Source organism: Microcaecilia unicolor, chromosome 1 (assembly GCF_901765095.1).
Source record: "Microcaecilia unicolor chromosome 1, aMicUni1.1, whole genome shotgun sequence".
NCBI classification, from domain to species: Eukaryota; Metazoa; Chordata; class Amphibia; order Gymnophiona; family Siphonopidae; genus Microcaecilia; species Microcaecilia unicolor.
Window position 1 is genome coordinate 281277662 of NC_044031.1, and position 19086 is coordinate 281296747.

The 19086-nt window shown below is 45.8% G+C and overlaps 1 protein-coding gene across 1 annotated transcript in view; it reads right to left on the reverse strand.

Moving 5' to 3' along the window:
• LOC115472718 (putative RNA-binding protein Luc7-like 2) overlaps positions 1–19086 on the reverse strand; it is a 249813-nt gene that overhangs the window by 182603 nt on the left and 48124 nt on the right. Inside the window, exon 3 of the mRNA XM_030207087.1 lies at positions 12618–12716. Within this exon, the coding sequence (XP_030062947.1) occupies positions 12618–12716 (99 nt within the window). The remainder of the gene's footprint in view (positions 1–12617; positions 12717–19086) is intronic.

Sequence of the window (19086 nt, forward strand, 5' to 3'; positions counted from 1 at the left end):
GAGAGCTATTTGACACCCCCTCACAAAAAATGAGACAGACATCTGGCAAAGCTGCCAAAAACTTCCCCCTTAATAATCCTGAAAGCAGGAAAAGGCTACCGCCTGGACCTTGAGGGAGACCAGGCCTAAGCTCCTGTCAAAACCATCCTGGAGGAAAGAATTGTAAATAACTTGGTCTTCCACCTGGAAGAGCCTTTTTGATGTACTACCAGTGGCGTACCTAGGGTAGTTGACACCCGGGGCCGGTCATTTTTTAACACCCCCCTCCAAAATCCAGTACTAGGCATACCAAGAATACAAAACACTCAGGACCTATAGAGCAATTCTACCATACCATAAGCAGTCATTTCTATGAGTCACACATGGAAAAAGAAATCTTAAACACTACAGTGAGCACTAGAACATCAATTCACCTATTGTAAAACGAAACCAGACATAGTACAGATCATCAATCCTGCACAGTCAATGCCAACTGAAAGTCATGTCTTTTTCACAAACACAGATACACCCTAATCCACTATAGAACAAGTAATCAAACTTTCTATTTAGGCAAAAATTAAACTGAACCCCCAAGATGCCAGACTCTGCATGCAATGCAACACCACAGAAACAGAAAATGTCCCCTAGTACTGTGCAAAATATAAAGGCAGCAGATGTAAATTTGGAAAAAAAAACTAACAAATACCAACCACCACTTTACAAATTAACAAATAGAAATAAAACAAAAATAGAAAATAAAATACCATTTTATTGGACTAATACATTTAGCTGTCAGAGGCCAAAACCTTCTTCCTCAGGTCAATACAGTATAGTGTGTTACATTGTCCTAACCTGACCTGAGGAAGGGGGTTTTGTTCTCCGAAAGTTAGTCAAAATGTATTAAAATTAGTCCAATAAAAAGATTACCTTATTTACATATTCTATTATAAACATTTATTAACACAGCTACAATACTACTTTATCCTAAAGCAAAAAATATATATATATATATATTTTATTTACAGTTTGTTGTATCTGGTTTCTGCTTTCCTCATCTTCTTTTCACTGTCTTCCTTCCATCCAGCATCTGTCTTTGTTCTTTCTCTGCCATCCAGTGTCTGCCCTCTCTGCTGTCCCCTCCATCCAATGTCTGCCCTCTCTCCCTGCCCCTTCCATTCACTGTCTGCCCTCTCTCTCCCCCTTCCATTCACTTTCTGCCCTCCCTCTCTCCCCCTTCCATCCATCCAAGGTCTGCCCTCCCTCACCCCCCCCCATCCATTAAGGGTCTGCCCTCCCCTCTCCCCCCATCCATCCAGGGTCTGCCCTCCCTCTCCCCCCCCATCCATCCATCCGTCTGTCCCCTCTCTCTCTGCCCCTTTTTTCAGTCCCCTGTTCCAGCCCTCTTATCCCACCTGCCCCTAGTTCTAGCCCCAGCCCACATCTCCCACTTGCTCCCCCTTTTCAGCCCCACTATCCCACCAGTCCGCAGTTTCAGCCCCAGCCCTTTTCTCTCACCAGTCCCAAGCTTCAGCCCCAGCCACTTCTCCCTGTCCCCTTTTCAGCCCCCAGTCCCCCCAGCTTCAGCCTCTGCCCCTTTTCAGCCCCCAGTTCCAGTACTAGCCCCCTTATCCCACCTACCCACCTTTTCAGCCCCCAGTTCCAGCCCCCTTCATCCACATGCCTTGCATTAGGAACCCCTTTTCAGCCCCAGACCCATTTTCCCACCAGCCCCAGGCATGGCTCCCATTTTCTCGCTTGGCCCCTTCCCCACACCCTTCTCCCCACCCGTCCCCTTCTCCCCTCTTCTCCCATCTGAGATCCCCCTCCCCACGTCCCCTTCTCCCATCTGAGACCCCCCTCCCCACATCCTTCTCCCATCTGAGACCCCCACCCCCTTCTCCCCAGCCCAGTCCCCTTCTCCCCTCTTCTCCCATGAGACCCCCCTCCCCACGTCCCCTTCTCCCATCTGAGACGCCCAGTCCCCTTCTCCCCTCTTCTCCCATCTGAGACCCCCCTCCCCACGTCTCCTTCTCCCATCTGAGACCCCCACCCCCTTCTCCCCAGCCCAGTCCCCTTCTCCCCTCTTCTCCCATCTGAGACCCCCCACCCCCTTCTCCCCAGCCCAGTCCCCTTCTCCCCTCTTCTCCCATCTGAGACCCCCTCCCCACGTCCCCTTCTCCCATCTGAAACCCCCCTCTCAAGTCCCCTTCTCCCATCTGAAACCCTCCTCGCCCATCTAAGCCCCCCCCCCCCCAACTCAACCCACCTACCACCTTCGACGACAGCCCTCGTCTCCTGTCTCCATCCGGGGCTTTTAAAAAAAATCTGAAAAGCAGCATGGCAGGCAGCACTTCGTGTCTGCCCTGCCTACTTGTAAAAGAAAGCGGCAAATCTCCTCGTCGACGGCGTGTCGGGTATTCCCTCACTGGGTCCCGCCCCCCGCGAGAGCGGGACCCAGTGAGGGAAGACCCAACGCGACGTCGTGACGTCGACGAGGTTTGCCGGCGCTTTCTTTTACAAGCAAGCAGAGCAGACACGAAGCGCTGCCTGCCATGCTGCTTTTCAGATTTTTTTTTTAAAGGCACAGGATGGAGAAGAGACGAGGGCTGACTGCAGTCAGCAACGGAGCACCCCCCACCCACTGACACCCGGGGTGGACCACCCCCACCGCCCCCCCTTGGTACGCCACTGTGTACTACACCTCAAAAGGTCATACAGACTAATACTATCCGATTTGACAAAACCTTTTTCAATTTGATTCAGTCCTTTAAAGCCACTATCAATAAATAGAAAATACAATTATTTTTCTACCTTTGTTTGGTCTTTTAATTTTTGTAATCATGTCTCTGGTTTCCACTTTCCTCTGTCTTCTATTAACTCTTTTGCCAGGGTCTCCTGATCCATTTGTCATTTTGTCTCTGTCCATACCCATCTTTCAAATCTCCTCTATATCCCTGCCCCTATCTGCATGCTATGTTGAGCATCTCCTCCCCTCTGTATCTTTATTCTTTGCCTATCCAGCAACACTCCTCTGTGTACCTATCCCCACCATGTCCAGCATCACATCTCTATGTCCATATCCCTCATGTTCAGCTTCTCCCCTTATTCCTCCTTCCTTCCTGTTCCTATTCCCCTTATTCTTCCTTCCCGCAGCTCCTCCCGATGGAATATTAAGACAACCGAGGCACCTTCTCCCACCTGGCAGCTCCTCCTGCCAGGAGTCCTCTCCCCCCCACCCCCCCCAGCTGCTCCTGGTTTCTGAGGGTCCTCTTCCTCAGACCAGCCAGGTAAAGCCTCCAACCCCTGAGAAGCACAGTCCATGAGTTCCTCCTCCCATTCCCCATGCTTAAATTCAGAAGGGGGGGGGGGGGGGGAGGAAAAGGCGTCTCCCTGCAGCACAGCTCCTTTCTGCGGAGCAGCCCGAGCCTGCTTTAGGCAAAAGGCCTTGTATATGGCCAAAACAAATTCCAGGGGAAAATCAACCCCAAAGTACCCTAGAGTCAGGCCGAAGGGCAGAGATCCCCAGGCAGAAAAGGGTTCCAAGCATGGAGGGAGATCAAGGCCACACACCAGGGACAAAATGGGGGTGGTTCCCACCGAAAAAGAGGCAAACACACGAACGAGCTCCCCCAAGGATTCTCCCACTGAAACCTCAGACACTGGAGTTGGCGCATCCGCCTGCATGGCCTCCCTACATCCCCAACTGTGCACTCCGGAGCTGCGCAGAGGCCACAATGTCCTGCCGCATCCATCCCATGGCACTGAAAAACTGTGCAGCACTTAAGGCGCTGAGACATCACTGCCAAGAAAGAAAAAAATGCAGGAACTCTACAGCTCGCCCAGAGAAGCATTGGGGCAGAAGGAAAACCACCAAAGGGAAAAAGCAACAAATCCGCTATACTTTGTTATTTTTTACTTTTTCTTTACATGTGGCTTCCCCATGGTAAATCACTGGTGACACTTTGTTGTTTGTTTGTTTTTAACCCAATACTCAGGCTAGAAATAAGCAGCAAGGCAGACCTCATGGCACTCCAAACTGCTGGTCTGCCCAAAGACAGAGCAGAGCCAGATAGCTGAGGCTCACAAACCAAAGGTATCCGCTGCAGGCCACGAGTCACAAAAAAATGTAAAAAAAAAATTTGAAAAAGGCTTAAAAAAAAAAAAAAGCCCTAAGAAATCAGGAAAGGCAACAAAACTAAATAAAAGGTAAGTCCCATGCTACTCAACACAACAAGAGGCAGGAAGGCAAAAATCTCTGGGACTGATGCTCAGAAGTAAACCCGGGTGCTAGAAGCCACTGGCGCCAGACTAGCGTCTGTATATGCCTGCACGCAATGATCAAAGGCTCTTACCGCAGGAATAAGGAGCTCAGGAACAATCACCCCTAATCATATGCTAATGAGATGCTGACCAAGTCATTTCCTATTCCCCCACATGCTCAGAGAACAGCGCTAAAAACTAGGGTGCAGGTTTTCCTCGGAGTGTGTATGTTTGAGAGAGTGACTATGTGAGTGTGAGAGAGTGAGTGTGTGCGTGAGAATGAGTGTGTGCGAGTGTGTGCGTGAAAATGAGTGTGCGCGAGTGTGTATGTGAGACACAGTGAGAGTGTTTCACACAGATACAGTGAGAGAGACAGAGAGAGAATGTGCGCGATACACAGACTCTCTGTGAGACCGAGAGTGTGACTGGGTGACACAGAGTGAATGTACAGTGTGAGACAGAGTGAAAGACACTGAATGAGAGAGAGATACCTCCCCCCTCCCTCTCTGGTCTCAGGACCCCCTTCCCCTCCTCTCAGGTCTCAGGACCCCCTGCCCCTCCCCCCCGTGTTCCCCTCCCCTCTGGTCACAGGACCCCCCTGCCCCTCCCCCCTCTGCATGGTTGGCAGCACCGTACGAGTGTGTGGCAGAAAGAGAGTGAGACTGGGTGTGAGTGTCTGTGAGAGAGACTGTGTGTGATTCTCCTCTCTCCCCTGCCCCCCCCCTCCAGCCAGCCATTCTCCTCTCTCCCCTGCCCCCCCCCTCCAGCCATCCAGCGATTCTCCTCTCTCCCCTGCATCCATGTCCAGCTCCTCTCTCCCCTGCCCTCCCCTCCATCCATGTCCAGCAACTCTCCTCTCTCCCCTGCATCCATGTCCAGCAAGTCTCCTCTCTCACCTGGCCTCCCCTCCATCCATTCATGTCCAGCAACTGTCCTCTCTCCCCTGCCCTCTTCCCCCCATCCACATGCAGCAATTCTCCTCTCTCCATGTCTAGCGATTTCTCCTGTCTCCCCTCCCTCCCATCCATGTCCACCGATTCACGTCTGCCCTCCCCTCCATGTCCAGTGACTCACCAAAAACCACCTCCCCCCCCCCCCAGGGGTCCAGTTCCAACTTCCCCTGCCCGCCCCTCTTCTCCCTCAACAGCCCTCCTTGGCTTCCTTCCACCCAACCATAGTTTAAAACTCATTTTACTAACCTGACTGAAGTCATGACTGCAAAAGAAGCAGAGTACAGCCGGCTCGCCTTCAGCCGTCCCCTTCTCTCTCAGCGTCCCGCCCTTGCATAAGCAGGAAATGAGGGCGGGACCACAGCTGAGAGAGAAGGGGAAAGCTGAAGTCGAGCCGGCTGTACTCTGCTTCTTTTGCAGTCACGACTTCAGGCAGGCTAGCAATGGTTGGTCAGTGCTGCGTGTGACGTACCCGGAAGTACGTGGTCAATTCAGGAGATGGATACAGCCTTACAGACAGCATGAATGCTTCAAGGCTTCACTGCCACGGAGTCAGCTTCAGAACGTTGGAGGTGGTTTTTATAATATAGGGTTATTGCAGCTTGATATGGTTCTATTTTTTCTAATAATATTTACTTACATCATTTACTATCCCAAACAATCCAAAGCGTTCTTGGTGGCTCACAATAACAGACACAATTTTAAAAGATAACAACATACCCACATTTCATCAGACCTTGTTCAATAAAGATCACTACTTAGTCAGTCTAGACATACACTAGATCACACGGTCCTGTCACATCTGCAATATGTGGACTCATACGATTTAATACGTTTGGTTTTTTTTTTTTTTTTTTTTTTTTTTTTTTTTTTTCCAATTTAAAGTTTTTATTGAGAGCTTAACATACATAACACCTCAAAATACTGAACACATATTACATTCCTTGTTGAACATTATTCCTCCAAAGTCAACATTTACATATATGAGTGCATATTTCTCTTTTCTACCTCCCCACTCTCCATTTTTATCCCCCCTCCTCCCTTCCTTGATCTGTTTATTCCCCTCCCCCCTCCCTCCCTTTCCCACCCAACCTAACTCCCTTCCCTTCCCCTGAACATAGTAACTTAAACTTTACATTTCACCCAGTATGTTATCCAAATGTACCCACTCCTCAGCATCTAATTTTAATCGCCCCAGTCTGCGATCTGTTAATTTCTCCATCTCGGCCACTATTTTAATTTTTGCTGCCCATTGCAGTCCAGTCGGTCCCAGTTTCGATTTCCAATGAAAGGCTATAAGGGACTTCGCTGCCGCCAGACTTATGCGTTTTACTCGTCTGTGCCACTTCAAACCCTTTCTGTTCCCTCCCCCCAGGAGGCACCATTTAGGATCACAGGGGAAATCACCCTTCAGTACTCTAGTGAGAGAGCTTGCGACTTCTGACCAAAAAGTTTGGAGGACAGTACATGACCACCATATGTGCCAATATGTTCCCACTGCTTTTCCACACCGCCAACACTGATCATTCGCGTCAGGATACATCTTTTTCACACGGTCTGGCGTGTAATACCATCTGCTTAATACTTTATATGCATTTTCTTTTATCAATACACATATTGACGCCTTATTCACTTCCCCGCATATAGATTTCCATTCATTCTCACTCAGCTCACTCCCTAAATCTCGCTCCCACTCCCTCATATATGGGAATTTAATGAACTCTCCCCCCCTTAAATGGCGATAAAACAGAGTTATACCTTTCCCCCTTTTGCTCACATAACTCCATGTGTCTTCAAAGGTCTCCGCCTTCTCCATTGCAGGACTACCCCATCCCTGCTTACCCACAAAATGTTTAACTTGCAAGTAGGCAAATATATCTGTCTGTGTTAATCCGTTTGTTTCCTGTAACTCCTCAAAGGATCTAATTTCCCCTGAATCTAATAAATCACTGAATTGGACCAATCCCCTGTGTGCCCACCCTGCAAATCCCCTACCCTGTCTTCCCGCCGGAAAGCTAGGCTCCTGAGTGATTAATGCCTTGGTGGATAATATTCTCGTTCCTCTCAACTTATCCCTTTGTGACCCCCAAATCTTTAACAAATGGATGATGAATGGATTCCTCGTTATAAGTTTATAAGTTTTAACAGGTATGGAAGCCCATAATACTCCCTTTAAAGAGTATCCCTTTACAAAATACTGTTCCAACCTTATTAATGCTGTCTCATCTCCCCCACTCCAATCCGTCATAAATTTTAATTGAGCCGCCTCATAATACCATAGTAAATTGGGAACACCTCTACCCCCTAGATCCACTGCTCTCCACATGATCTTCCTAGAAAGTCTGGCCCCCTTCCCTCCCCAAATAAACCGGAATATTTCAGATTGTAATCTAAATATCTCTCCCTTCGGGACTAAGATTGGCAAGGTTTGAAAAAAGAATAATAGCCGAGGGAGCAGATTCATTTTTATTGCTGCTATCCTGCCCCACCATGATAGCCAGCCATGTTTCCATTTACTTAGATCTCTCCGTAATTCTCTAAACAGTGGGATATAATTCAGTAAGTATAATTGAGACAAATCCCTCGGTATCTGAATTCCCAAATACCGAAAGTGCCCTGCTGCTTTTTTAAATGAGTAGGACTCCAGCAAACTATTTACCTCGCTGTCTGAGAGAGTTATCCCCATTAGTTCAGATTTATCATAATTAACTTTAAAGCCAGACATCCCCCCATATCTATCCAATTCCCGTTTAATAATAGGTAGTGTCAATAATGGATACCCAACATAAAACAAGACATCATCTGCAAATAATGCTATTTTATGCTCTGCATCCCCTATCCTCGCCCCTTTAATATCTGCTAGATTTCGCACCCGTTGTGCCAGAGGTTCAATAGAGATTGCAAACAGTAATGGGGATAGAGGGCAACCTTGCCGTGTCCCCCTTTGAATCGTGAACTGTCCTGTGTAACCCCCATTCACTTTTATTCTGGCTACAGGTGATTTATATAGGCATTGCAACCATCCCACAAATCTCTCTCCAAATCCCATTTCACTCATCACCTCCCATAAATAGTTCCACTCAACCCTGTCGAATGCCTTCTCGGCATCCGTTGTCAAAAAAGCCAGCGGCTCTTTACTTTGTTGTGTCCCCCAAAGGATATGTAATGATCTCCTTATATTATCCACCACCTGTCTCTTGGGCACGAAACCAGCTTGATCTTCATTTATCAGATACGGCAGCACTATCCCCAGCCTATTGGCCATTATCTTGGCTAAGATCTTAATATCCACGTTTATCAGGGATATCGGTCTGTATGAGCCACACACTCCTGGATCACGCCCCGGCTTTAACAGAACCGATATCCCCGCCTCGTGCATGCTAGGTGGAAAAGATCCGCCTGTCAAACCACTGTTCCCCACTCTGCACAAGACAGGCACCAGTTCCTTAGAGAAAACCTTATAAAATTTTGCCGTGTACCCGTCAAGTCCCGGAGCCTTCCCTCCTTTTAAATTTTTAATTACTTCAAGCACTTCTTTATGATTTATGGGTTGCTCCAGCATCTCCCTTTGTGATCCTGATAACTGCCGGAGTCCCAACTCCTGCAAATATTGTTGTATTTCCCCTCTGGGAACCTCCGCCCCCTTCGTATACAAAGTCGTATAGTATTGCACAAATTGGTCACGTATAGCCCTATCACTGTACAAAGGAATCCCTCCCTGTCCCTTAATCATTGATATTGTACTTTTAACCTGACGTTGCTTAAGAAAGCGGGCTAGCATAGTACTTGATTTATTACTAAATTCAAAGAATTTCTGTTGCATGAGATGCCTTCTAAATTCCATTTTCCCGACCTGCATTTTTTGTAATTCAGCCCTACATTCTATTAAACTTTGTAAAGCCTCTAAATTGCTTCCCTCCTGATGTTCTGCCTCTAATTGTGCTAATCGTTCTCTAATCTCCAATTCCCTAGTTTCGCGCTCCCGCTTCCGGATTGCTCCATTTTTAATGAGGCGTCCCCTTATTACCACTTTAAGAGCATCCCACAGGCTCCCATCCGACACCTCACCCGTATCATTAAATTCCATATATTCTTTTATGGCCCCCCGGATCTCTGTACAGATCTTATCATCCCCTATTAATGATTCATTCAACCTCCAGTAGGTAGATTTTGTTTCTTGCCCTAGATCTGAGAATTTGATCCATACCGGGGCATGGTCAGAAGCATGAATGCTCTCCACTTCTGTTTCTCCTACCCTTTCCCATAGGGAGCGGCTAACCCATAGCATATCAATTCTTGTGTAGGTCTGTTGTGCATGTGAGTAGAATGAAAATGTTCGTTGCCTAGGATGTTGCAGCCTCCATGCATCAAGGAGATCTAACTCCTTAATTAAAGCCTTTAGCTTATTTCTTTGCGGTTGGAGATTGTCTCCTTCTCCCTTAGAATGATCTAGCCCTGCCCAAGTCATATTGAAATCCCCTCCCATTATTACCCTGCCTGCTGCGAACTGGGCTAATTCTTCTCGAAGAGATTCAAAAAATTGTCCCTGCCCTGTGTTGGGAGCATATAGGTTTATAATTGTTACTGTCTGATTGTATAATTTCCCCTTTATCGCTATGCATCTCCCCTGTGTCTCTGTGTACTTCTCTTCCATGTGAAATGGAACTCCCTCTCTTATATATGTAGCCAGGCCCCCCATTTTGCCTCCCCGTGGATCTGCCAGTGCATAATAATTACTAAAATTTTTCTGTTGCAGCAACCTTTGATCTTTCTTTTGTATGTGTGTTTCCTGGAGCATAATAATATCCCACTTTAGACGCCTGAGTTCATTAAAAATAATACTTCTTTTCCCTGGGTTGTTTAAGCCATTAACATTCCATGTACCCATCCTGACCCCTTCCCCCCTCCCCCCCCTTCCCTGTCTTCAACCGGCCTCCCTCCCGTCCTGCCAGTTAGGTCCTGAAGGAAGTGTGTCAACTACTGGGTGCCACTGTGTTCCCGCTTATCTCATTCAATCTCACCCATCCAAACATCCATCCTCCATGCGTTCACCCTTGCCACAACATTTCCTATATTTGAGTCTTAACATTCCCAAACCCACTTCAACAGCTTAATCCTCCCCCCTAATTTTGTCCATTGCCTTCAAGTTTGATCTCCTTGCGCTGGACTGACTGCTCTGGATAGTGCTGTTCATCTCCTGCCTCTTCCAACTGTCGTCCATCTCGATTGCGGCCTGGTCCCAGATCCTGATGTCTCTCCTTTCGACCTCTGTTCCTCTGCCGGAAGATCTTTACATCCCAAGTCTAGCAATGCTCGCCACGCTCCCTCCGTGGTCTGACATTTTTTGGATTGATTGCCCATAGTGAATTGCAGTCCAAAAGGGTAAAGCCATCTGTACCTTAAACCCTTCTGCTGTAGATAAGTTGTCACCATCTTAAAGTCTCTTCTTCTTATCAAAGTCGCCTGCGCCACATCTTGAAAGACTTTAACACTGCAGTTCTTCCATGCTATGTCTCCCATGCTTCTTGCTTTTTTCCATATCAGTTCCTTCACTTGAAACTCGTGAAAGCAGACTATAATGTCTCTGGGTACTTCTCCTCTACGAGGACCTAGACTTCTGTGCGCCCTATCCAACTGCACAGTTTCCAGTCTATGCTCTGATTGGGAGTTCTCCCCCGAATTTGAAATGAATGCACACAATTCCTGAATTACTTTTATACAGTCCCCAAATTGATCCTCCTCAGGGATCCCTTTGAATCTCAAATTACCTCTCCGTGATCTGTTCTCAAGATCTTCCATCTTCAGTTCTAACTCCATTCTGATTCTTTTTTCCTCTTTGAGGGTAGCTTGAACAGTTTGTAGCTCCTCTCCCATTGCCTCAAGGTTTTCCTCATTTAGGGCCACTCTGTTCCCGATCTCTTGAATTTCTCCTCGTAACTCAGCAACTGCGGCTTGAATTTCTTTTTTTGAGGTTACAACCTCCGTTTTCAGTTCCTGAAACCATTTTGCAACGTCCCTCTTAGTGAGCTCCATTTCGCTCTCTGAGCGCTCTTCGTGCTCCAGCTCCGAGTCCGAGACCTCCGCCGCCATTTTGGCTCCGCGCTTCCCCGCTGTCTTTTCTAGCGCCGCTTCCGCCTCTGTTTTTTCCGCTCTGAAGTGGTATTTCTCCAGCTTTTTTCGGGTCGTCATGTTGCCGGACCTTGGCTGATGCTTCAGTGACGCGATTTTCCTTAATTTCTCAGGTGAGATCTTATTTATTATCGAAGCACCTCCGGAGCTTCTCTTTCATGCGGCCATCTCCAGTGATGACGTCACTTCCTCCTCCTATAGCAGACTCACGTTTGGTTTTTTTATCTGTATCTCTCACACCCCATTTGGGTATTACCTTTTGGTCAGTAACAAGTGGAATAAGGTGTTACGTCCAGGACTGCAAGTTAATCGCAGTTAACTCTGATTAATGAATTGCGATTAAAAAAAAAAAATCACATTGCAGTGTCTTTCTCCTCCTAACATCTCTTCTGCTCTCTTCGACTTCCAACCCATCTTTGATGTGATCCATCATCCTCCCCCACACCACAGCTCCAGTTAAGATAAACTTCGGACTAGTCGCAGGCAACATATGTACAACATTGCTGCTGCTGGGGACCAACAGAAGCTACCTCAAGATAGTACCCAGCAGCAGCAATGTTGTACATATGTTGCCTGCGACTAGTCTGAAGCTTTCCCTCTGACCTGTTTCACCCATGCATAAACAGGAAGTGATGTCAGAGAAAGTGGGAGGAGGCAGACGGAAAGCTTCGGAGCAGGCCACAGGCAATGTATTTGTAATGCTGCCACTGCCAGGGACCAACAGGAGACCACCTTTAAAGGTAGGCAGGCAAGAGGGGAAGGGGCATGAGCTGCAAACCCACGAGCAGAAATAAAGGGGCCACCAGTTGAAGCTAAGGCAGAGAGAGTGAATTCCAGCAGCCATGAGAAAAGCTTGGTTCTGCTCACCACAAAGCATATGTTGCTGCTCATATTGGGGGGGGGGGGGGGGGGGAGAGAATGAATAAGAATGTATCCCAGGAAAGAAAGATAATGGACCTGGGGGAAGAGGAGAGGGAGAGAAGGAAAAGAAAAGGAGAGATGTTGGATCTGGGGGTGGGAGGGAGAGAGATCATCAGTCCTTTAGAGAAGAGAAGGGGTGGGGTATGGGTTAGAATCATAGTGGTTTATATATTATATACAGGGCAATAGAGAGTTAAGTGACTTGCCCAGAGTCATAAGGAGCTGCAGTGGGAAATAAAATATCTTTAACTGTGCAAGTAATTATGATTAAAAGTTTTAATCCAAATGCTGCCCTAGTTAGTTACTTTTAAATTTGAACAGAAAATAGTTTAAAGTTATTTGTCATAGACCACAATTTATTATGAAAATAATACTTACATCAAGCTCAAAGAAAAAGTCCTGCTGCTTAGATGCAATTTCATAGTCCGCTCTCAGAGCAAGATCGTGAACTTTCAGGCATTCTCCCAGATCCATTCTCTAAAAATAAGTGCACAAAATATTTTGTTGGGAAACAGTCTGAGTCTGTTGATATAGTATGAGGTATATAATATGGAGGAAAAGAATAAGAGGGAGAGGAGAAAAAGAAAGTACAGTTTTACCAATAAATATATAAGCTAACTAGTTGCCACTGAATATTTCCTGCATCATTCAGCTGATCAGGCACACCCAGAGATTAAGTCCACAGACTTGTCTCTTAACACAATGCTTTTCCCCTGCCCCTGAAGGATAGAACACATAAATAAGTATAAATTTATTTAAAAGGTATCTCCCCCATTGGTAGAAAAATGTCATGTGACTGAAGATAAAAACAAGAAATGATTGTCCAATAGTTAAGTATTCTTAGTTAAAATAGTGAGCAATACTCCTTATGTTGTCAAATTCTTTTCCAATATTTGCATGTGTGATCAAAGCAAATATTGACTGCTGTGTTCACTCAATGAAAAACTAAATTACCATTGTAATCATACAGTCCAGTTGTAGGAATGCAGAAAAATAGGACAGATCAAGAGGATAGCAGCTTATAGAGAAATATGATTTTACCTGCTAATTTTCTTTCCTTACATCCTTCCAAACCAAATCTAAATATATGGATTTTGCCCTCTTACCAGCAGTTGGAAAAGAGAAGCTTGTGAACCCTGCTTTATACTGGGAATTGTGCAGACTACAGCTTCTCAGTATTTAACAAAGCAACCCTGGTATCTTCCTTGATTTTAGTCAGCAGTAGGAGGGCAGTGCCCTTTGGCCACCACCAGACTCTAATCTTGCTGTACCTCAGAAATGCATCAAAAGGAAAATTCTTACCAATCCAGGCCAACATGCCAACTTAAAACCAACTTCACCTTGTGACCAGAACAGTCCAGGACAATATGCCCAACCTAACACCAACTTCACCTTGTGACCAGAACAGCCCAGTCCAGATGCATGGTAAGTAAAAAGAGAACCCCTTACACTGGAAAAGAATCAAACACTCGCTGTAAGCACACCTGCAGCAAAGGCAGCAGTCTCCCTCGCCCATACATCTAATCTGTAATGCTTTGTGAGAGACTGCAGAGACATCACAGAGCTATCCTACAGATCTACACAAGAGAAACAGGAGTGCAACTTTACTCAAATTACCTGGTATTCAGAATATAGGCCAAAGAAATCATCTACTTGAATCAAGCTACAATAGACTTAGTTGTAGCCTCTCTCTTCTTTGAACCTCTGAAAATAAGTGGTCTGTCCTCCAAAAATCATTTAGCATTCTCAAATATTGCATCAGAATTCTATGTGAATCAAAGAGATAAAGGGTTCAAAAGCTCTCCCCACAATCCTCCCTCCAGAAAGATGTAAGGGACATGATTAACATGAAATGACAAAAGCACCTTTCGCAAAAAAAAAAACCACCTACTGAATCATGTGAATCAAAACCCTTCCTTCCATAAAAAAAAATAAGCACTGCCTACAGCTCCAAAATCCATCTCGTGGAACAAATCGTTACCAGAAAACCACCTTCAGGGCAATATCCTTCATAAAAAAACATAAAAAAAATATTACCAATTAACTTCAATACAGGTTACAGTTTAGAAGATTGTACATAAAAACAGATCAAACACTTGATCACCCTAAAGAAAACACATCTCATCTTTTCCATCTATGCCTCTGAACCTGCAAACTGCTATTCTTGTTAACTGTAAGCCACATTTAACCTACCTCTAGGAAGGAAAATGTGGGGTATAAATGCAATAAATAAGTAAATAGATAAATAAATGCTCAATGCCATGTCTCAAACAGAAAAAAAGAGGACCAAATTTAGGGTCCCACATTGGAAATAACCTCCACAGTAGGGAACAAACACTTTATCCTCTTGAAGAAACAGGTAATATCACAATGAATCACAGCACGCCATGAAGACATTCCAATGCTGCCACCTAAACCTTTTGAAGCTCATGGACAAACTTCTCAAGCTCTCCTGGAGAAATGCTAGAACACAGAGGCCCAAAGACAAACAGAGAGATACCATGTTTCCCACATCAGGCCTAAAAACACCCTCCAGAATTTGTAACATCTGCAGAAGCATCCTTTCTACTTCATTCAAGGCCTCTCTTCAGGGACAAGCCTTAAGACAGAAGTGAATTGCGTTGTCCAACAGAACCACTCCCTGCACCTGACCAAATCCACGTACCACAACCTCCTGAGCTAGATGAGGAGTCACAAAAATCACAAGGTCCAGGTGCACTTCCAAACCAAGAATTGGACTCATAGCAGCTACTGCTGGCACCAGTGAATCTGATGCAGCCAAAATCACTATCTCCTCCAACCACATAAAGTACCCACTCCACAAAATACTTGGTCAAACAATTCATCTGCTCATCTGAGAAGGGGACCCCCTCACCATTCTCTATGATTCCTAAATGTGTCTGTAACACATGTATCTTATTCTACCATATTAACACTTTGTATTTGTTCTTTACCGGCTTGGCGTACACCTACGGTACTATGTAAGCCACATTAAGCCTGCAAATAGGTGGGAAAATGTGGGATACAAATGTAACAAATAAATAAATAAATCATTCAGAGTAGCACAGTAAATAACGGCAGATAAAAACCTGTATGGTCCATCCAATCTGCCCAACAGACAGACTCATTTTACATAGTACGTGATACTTTATATGTATACCCGAGTTTGATTTGTCCTTGCCATTCTCAGGGCACAGACCATAGAAGTCTGCCCAGTACTGTTCTTGTACTAAATTCTGAAGCTAACGTCGAAGCCCCTTAAAATTTACACTTCAGTCCATCCCTATCTATTCATTCACAATCAGGGCTTAGACTGTAGAAATCTGCCCAGCTCCCGCTTTGTTTTCCAATTACAAGCGTCGCCACCCAATCTCCGCTAAGATTCCGCGGAATCATTCCTTCTAAACAGGATTCCTTTGTGTTTATCCCACGCACGTTTGAATTCCATTACTGTTTTCATCCCCAGCACTTCCCCCAGGAGGGCATTCCACATATTCACCACCCTCTCCATGAAAAAATACTTCCTGATATTAGTCCTGAGTCTGGCCCCCTTCAACCTCAATTCACGTCCTCTAGTTCTACCGCATTCCCATCTCCGGAAAAGGTTTGTTTGTGGATTAATACCTTTCAAATATTTGAACATCTGTATCATGTCACCCCTGTTTCTCCTTTCCTCCAAGGTATACATGTTCAGGTCAGCAAGTCTCTCCTCGTACGGTTTGCAACGCAAATTCCATACCATTTTTGTAGCTTTTCTTTGCACCGCTTCAAGTCTTTTCACATCTTTAGCAAAATACGGCCTCCAAAACTGAACACAATACTCAAGTGGGGCCTCACCAACAATTTGTAGAGGGGCATCAACACCTCCTTTCTTCTGCTGGTTATGCCCCTCTCTATGCAGCCATGGCCATGGCCGAAGGATTCAACACCTCTAGAGCCTCAGAACCCCCCATGTCCGAGCCTTTCCTGTCAGTCAAATGACTTCCACATGCTAGAAAACTGGCCCATTAAGGCAAGACACTTTTGCCCAATCAATATTTTACGTCCCAAAATCTGAACTTGTGCTGATCATCCTCTTGGCATATGCTTGAGCAACCTCTGGTTTTCTCTCATAAATCTTATACCACTTTTCCAGGTCTTCCCCAAAGAGGATTTCCACTTGAAACAGCAATTTTCTCAGCTAAGTTTTTGAAACTATGTCTACTGTCCAATTCTGTAGCCAAGGGAGCGTCCTAACTATACTTTTCTGGATGTTCCAATGAAATTATAAAGGGTATCTGCCACTTAAAACTAGTACAGCTTCAAAGTGATCAGACTTCACGGGTCACACCAAACCCTCCTCCAAAGATTCTGAGAGGCGCTGCTGAGCGAAAACTACAAAACAAGCCCTGGATACCACCCCTGCCTGCAGTCTTAGGGCTGTTAACCTCAAAACATTTGATTCAAAAAGACCTCAACCTTCTGACCTAGTATACCGTTAAGAGTTTTACTTATTTCCACTAGGATTGCAGTCTTTATAACCACCATAACATTTTGGCACTTCAACATGTCCTTCTCTTCAGGAACCAGGGGGTACCCACTCTCAGGCCAATCTCTGGAGTTACCACAAACGACAGCTCTATCACCTAGTAGATGAGAAAGGTCTTTGTGGACTTACACAGTCATTCAGATCACCAGAAACCTCCAACATGTTGAGTGCCTCAAACACCTGGAAGATCACACATAGTAGCTCTTCCCTCCTGAAGGGAAGCACTAGTGAAAAATCATGCCCCTCACCTACCAGGATCTCATCCTCTTCCAACACCTCTCACAGAGTCCCTTCTCAGTACCCAAGCTGGACCACTTCCATTGCTCATATTGTGCTACCAAGACCGCCAAATGCACTTCCCAGTCCCCCTGGCCATCTACCTGATAATCTTAGCCAATCTGGCTTTTGAGGCCTAGTCATAAGGCTCCCCATGCAAGCATGGCTGTGGGAGAGGATACCTGTCTCTGATACATACAATAAGGCCTATGCTGTAAATTATGTTCTCACTGACTACGAAAAACCTAGGAAAAATCCTTCAGAGGTTCAACAGGAAGCCCCTGCTGTTTCTAGACTGCCCTGTCCCCCCAAACTCCCTCAGAACCAAGTTGGTAGGACTGGCAAAAGTCAGCATCTCCCAGCTTACCAAGGACAAGATGCATGCCATGTCCATGCTGCCACTTCTCTCACACCTCTGCCCAAGCACAACTGCAGTCTGACAGTAGCAACTCCAGGGACTACCACTCAAAACTTATGCAATTCCCCAAGCCTATCACAACCGGAATAATACAGTGTCCCAAACTTCCCTACAGCTTCCACACTGCAAGCAGCACTTCACACACCCAGGGGGGTGGCTGCAATGTAAATAGTGCTGCATTCCAAACACTGAGAATCAAGCAGCACTACCAATCTACCAAACCATCCACGATCCTCCTACTGCTTAGTTAATAAGCAGATGCAGGCATGAAGGCAGCTCATCTGCCAATCACCTGCAATGATAGGAGCTACAAAGTCAGATGTCTCCTTTTTATTTTTTTTTAATTGGGGGGGGGGGGGGGGGGGTAGTGGCGGCAAAAACAGAGGGAAGTCAGAACAGGTCAACAGCAGCAGGGCGGCTTAGAGCCAGAGTTTCACTCAACTGGGCACCAGGACTGCATCCTAAAATTTCCTGTCTACCATTTGTTAGAGAAAGACTACAAAAAAGCTGCTTCCTGCACGGTGTCCTGTATAGTGCAGTGTCCACAAGCATCTGTTTTGTCTCCATGCTGCTGGTAGAAGGGCAAACCTATGGTGGGATAAGGAATGGGTCATTTGGGTGAACTGTTGCTCCCTTTCCTTTCCCTCTCCCCCAGTACTTTGCCATCAGATCACTGTCCTTCACCTCTGCAGGGCCTCAACTTGGAATCTGAGCAATATTTAAAGGTTTGAACTGCATACATCATCCTCACTCCTGGTAGCAGAGAGACAGAACAAAATACATCTGCTCTCTTCCCTTTATAAGCCAACCTGTTCAATATGGGGGGGTGGGGGGAGGAGGAGGAAATCAGTGGGTAAAGGACAGGGTGTGTGAAACATAGCAATGGGACCAGAAGGGTAAGATGGAATAGGAAATAAGACTGAAGGGGTCTCCATGTCAGGTGGAGAATGGCAATGAAAGAACCAGCCCCCCCCCCCCCAGTCCTTGCACCAATGCTCCTTCCTTCCCTGCACTAAAACACCAACATGCTTCCTCCTCCAAGCCCCTCAATCACACACAAATACAATAAAATAAAAACAGAATAAAATAAAGACAAATGTTTTCTAACCATTATATGGTATGGCTGGAAAACAATTTTAGTTTTGCCACTGAATCTATTCCCGAGTTGGCACAAAAAAACAAGCAACTATGATTACGCCTTTAGCATTTAGACAAAGTTATTTCCTCACTTGAGAGAGAAGATGGCTGCCATTGTGACAAATGATATCATTAAGTGCTACTGAAAGTGTATCTCAACAGAGGTGCTCCTCCAGCTCTCAATACAACAGCCAAAATACTGTAAATGCATGGATTTGTAGCACTTTTCAATATTTCACTGATCAGGTTCTGGTAAAGCAAAGTTACTCACCTGTAACAAATGTACTCCGAGGACAGCAGGCCAAGTATTCTCACAGCTGTGTGATGATATCCAAAGTATCATCTGAGGGAGCTCAGAGAAGTCCAGGCGGGACCTCTTAAAGATTTAACAGATTTTTTAGAGACAGGAGAGGTTTCACAGGATTGGAGTCAAGCAGATGTGGTCCCTCTTCACAAAAGCAGAGATAGGGAAGAAGTGGGAAACAACA